Genomic DNA, 4,487 nt, shown 5'->3' with positions numbered 1-4,487 from the left:
TTAAAAAAGAAACAACTGAACTACGATCTGAAATTGGAATCCTAATCATCCAAAACGTATTGCCATTGTCATTGGCGCACAATAGTTTTTTTAAAAAAAGAAACCGAAACCAAGGTTTTTTTGTTTGAAAAATCAACGAACCCATCCTTATACTAACCAATTGTTTACTTTTTTTCAACTTTTTCTATTGTAAGTTCCAAAGAAAAAAAAACTCAAAATCATTTTTTTTGTTACAACAATTGCGAGGGTTCCATGTAATCAAAAGAATTACACTCCTTGTACTCCTTACAAGCAGCTTCTCAGACTCAGTCCCAGAATTACACTCCTTGTACTCCTTACAACCAGCGTCTCAGACTGAAGAGAAACACCGAGATGGCACAGAAATATCAGGAGACCATCGACATCGACTTGCAGAAAGGTTTCATAGTCAAAGTTGATTATTCCCATGAAGACTCAACAGGAAAATGGTACCTTCCTCATCATCCAGTGACAAAAATCAATAAACCTGGCAAGGTACGCCGAGTCCTTAATGCATCGAGCATCTACAAAAGAGTATCACTCAACAGCAACCTACTAACTGGACCAGACCTCCTCACAAACCTTACTGGAATCGTTATGCGATTTCGCGAGGACCAAATCGCTATTTCTGCCGACATTGAAGCAATGTTCATGCAGGTCTTCATGAGCCCAGAGGACCAGCCGTATTTGCACGACCTTCCAATACAACCCGCAACCTTCCAATACACCCGCCACATCTTCGGAGCTACCGACTCACCATGTGTTGCCTGCTACGCCACTCGACTATGTGCGAAGGACAATGCCGACAAATATCCAGCCTTGGAGCAAATCACAAAACGCAACATATACATGGACGACCTATACAAAGCCGTTTCAACACCGACGGAAGCGACACAGTTAATGAACGACCTTCAAAAGATGTTCAGCCTTGGAGGTTTCAACCTCACAAAATGGACCTCAAACTCTCAACAATTCCTCACAACAGTCTCAACAATTCCTCACAACAGTCAACGCGAACCACTTGGAAAACAGCGACAGCCTCACCAAGAAGGAACGACCCCTCGAAAGAGTTCTTGGAGTGAAATGGAAACCAGACACGGACGTCTTTCTTGTGGAAGCAAAGAAGTTTCACGCCATTGACAAGAAGGACTTAACGCAGCGCAAACTATTGAAGTTTGCTCTTCAGTCTTTGAACCGCTTGGAATTACGATGCCACTGACATTTCGACTACGACAATCACTTCAACATGCCTGGAGTAATGGACCTCAATGGGACAAACCTCTAAACATGGAGCATTTAACAGACCTCAACGATTGGATAGACAAGCGAAGCCAATTCAACGACATCTGCCTGCCCCGGATTTACTTCAAACCAGAAACGAAGATACTGGAAACCCAACTCCATGTATTCAGCGACGCCTCCGAACTTGCCTTAGCATCAGTTGCTTACCTCAGAATCAGATACGACGACGACACAACGGAACTCAAGTTCGTCATTGGAAAAACCCGAGTAGCACCCATCAGCAGAATGACAATTCCAAATCTCGAGCTTCAAGCCGCCACTAACGGAGCTAAACTGTCTCGTTTCATCAAAGAACAACATGACATACGAATCGACAGTACGACACTATGGACAGATAGTACAACAGTTCTTCATTGGATAAACTCGCCGAATCAACGACACCGGATCTTCATTGCCAACCGCCTGAATTTCATCATGGACTCAACATCTTCACTGGACTGGAGATACATCAGTAATCGACTTCAACCGATTTAGCACTTGGACAAGAGCACTCAGATTTACTTCATATGTTCTTCTCTTCGCAGAAAACATCAAAAGGAAGACACGCCAGAGCCTCTCACTTCAACACCTCACCTTAGGATTCGCATGGATCATTAAACACTCACAGAATCAATCATTCCCCAAGGAAATAGCATGCCTGACAAAGAAATCTGACATTCCACCCTGCAGCCCTCTACAACCTCTTTGCCCCTTCATCGACGATCACAAACACTTACGTGCCAAATGACGACTACAGAAAGCCCCGCTTCTACTTTGCAGCCGACATCCAGCCATTCTGAACGCAGAAAACTACCCAATACAACTTTTCATGAAGCAAACACACGAAATAAATTCCCATTGTGGAATGGAACACATCCGAAGCATTCTTCAGCAGGACTTTTGGATCATAAGATCACGCAAGCATCTGAAGAAAACTATTCGACAATGCATACCTTGCCGAGGCCTTCGACAGGAACCAGTGAAGCCTCTGATGGCAGATCTACCCCTACAACGACTCCCTTTATCGGAAAACAGTTACCCCTTCTACTCAACGGGAATTGACTTCTTTGGACCCTTTGCCACGCGGAACAACGACGAGTACAGTAAGCGATACGTTCTCTTCTTCACCTGCCTCGTCACGCGAGCAGTTCATTCAGAAATATGCCAGCAAATCGACACAAACTCAACTCTACAAGCCATACGCCGTTTCATCGCTAGACGCGGTAAGCCCAGGATCATCTTCTCTGACAACGGAAAAGCCTTCGTTGCAGCTGACAAGGAATTACAGGAAAGCCTTTCTGAGATTCAACACAGCAACGACTTCAACAATCAATGCCAATCACTTGGAATAACCTGGAAGTTCAACCCACCTGCAGCTCCTCACTTTGGTGGATCATGGGAACGCCTCATAAAAACATTTAAGATTGCCTTATACAAAGTCATTGGAACACGGACACTGGACGTCGAAACTCTGTCAACCTTCACGTGCGAGGTTGAAGTTATGATGAATTTTCGCCCGCAAACCCACGTCTCACCAGACCCAACCAAAGACGAGCCCCTTACACCCAATCACCTTCTACTAGGACGACGAACAAACAATTTGCCTCCCGGATTGTTTCTCCCTCGCCACACAACGGAAAGAGAACTTGGAAACAAGCTCAAGCCTTGAGTCAACAGTTCTGGAACAGATACCTCAAAGACTACTTGCCAACCTTGACGACCCGAACGAAATGGACAAAGCAAGTGGAAAATCTTCAGCAAGGAGACCTTGTATGGATACTGGAAGACCTAACGCCTCGAGGTCTTTGGCCCCTGGGACGGGTACTTCGTACTTTCCCTGGTGCAGACGGAATCGTTCGCTCCTGCAAAATTAAAACTAGCAGGGGGATTCTACACCGACCAGCAGTCAAACTCTCGCGAGTATTGGACCACAGTAACAACTAGATGACCAACATGATCAACGACAGCTAACAACTAGATGACCATTACAATCAACGACGACGTACCATCAGCTTCAACGAACAGTTTTCTAATTTGCAACCTGCAAATGGGCCCGGCTATGTCTACGACATTTGAACTTTATTCTTTGCCGAACCTAATTTTGCCACATTTTCGACATGAATATGCCGCCAAATTAGTAAACTGAAAGACTCAAAACTCATCAAAAGAAATCATTTAAAAAGAAACAACTAAACTACGATCTGAAATTGGAATCTTAATCATCCAAAACGTATTGCCATTGTCATGTATCATCGAGGTTCAGCCCACAATCCCGAGATTTGCCAGGATTATTTTTCTTGTAGATTAATCGCAATCGTCGGTGCAAAAATACTGAGTATTGATCAGCCAATTTTTGACGTCGCGCCAAATAATATTTCCATCTCTTTTGTTGCTTTTGCGCAGCAAAAGGAAATTAACATAATTTCCGTGCCAACTGATTCTTCGTTGGGGGAGTATTCTCATGATGAAGGGACTGAATGACGGAAACTTATAACCAATCAGAATTGTTAGACGCTCCTAGTGGCTAAATGAACTTAGCAGAAAACCGAAGTTATAATTAACAGAACATGAGATATAGCAGCACAACAAAGTTTTGCTGTAGAACTCGTGCAGATTTAAAACATTTTTTGTTATATTTTTCCCTTTTAAAATCGGCTTTAGTTTGTTTTTAAAGAGCTGACTTCAATTTCGCAAGATATGAAAATTCATGTACCTGTTTATTCCCTAATCTGTCAAAATGAATTTTAATGACCTTGACCTTTTCGCTTTTTTTGAGATTGTTGCGATTTCTCTGAGATTTTTTAATATTCAATTCTAATTGACTAAAAATAACTTGAAATAAATTTCCACCATTCAGTTCCTCAAATATAGGGTACGCCACCTTTGTTGTCAAAAATTGCAAAAATTTTTGAGCTGCTTCCTTTTATGAGGGGATCTATTTGCTGGAAGAAAACCTCTGTTACAAAACTAAATTTCAATCCTTTTGATTAGTTTCATTATATATGTGCCAAATTTTCAGCACTGTAAATTTAATAAAATGAAAAGGAAATGAAAAAAGATTGAAACTCTTTGCTTGAATAATTCTCGCTAAATGCTAAGATTTTACACTTTTATCGCAACAGCTGATCATGCAGTTAGATTGATTCTAATCAATTAAATCTCAAACCAACATTTGCAAGTTTAAACAC

The 4,487-nt window shown here is 42.0% G+C and overlaps 1 protein-coding gene across 1 annotated transcript; it reads left to right on the top strand.

The window, feature by feature from the left end:
- The first annotated feature begins 1,305 nt into the window (after window positions 1-1,305).
- LOC134851959 (uncharacterized) lies at window positions 1,306-2,099 on the top strand. Its single transcript, XM_063868234.1, has 2 exons — window positions 1,306-1,636; window positions 1,990-2,099. The coding sequence occupies exons 1-2, from the start codon at window positions 1,306-1,308 to the stop codon at window positions 2,097-2,099; spliced, it is 441 nt and encodes a 146-aa protein (XP_063724304.1).
- The last annotated feature ends 2,388 nt before the right edge of the window (window positions 2,100-4,487 follow it).

The sequence above is a fragment of the Symsagittifera roscoffensis genome, chromosome 7, assembly GCF_963678635.1.
Source record: "Symsagittifera roscoffensis chromosome 7, txSymRosc1.1, whole genome shotgun sequence".
Lineage (NCBI taxonomy): Eukaryota > Metazoa > Xenacoelomorpha > Acoela > Convolutidae > Symsagittifera > Symsagittifera roscoffensis.
This window is presented reverse-complemented; position numbering and strand designations above follow the sequence as displayed.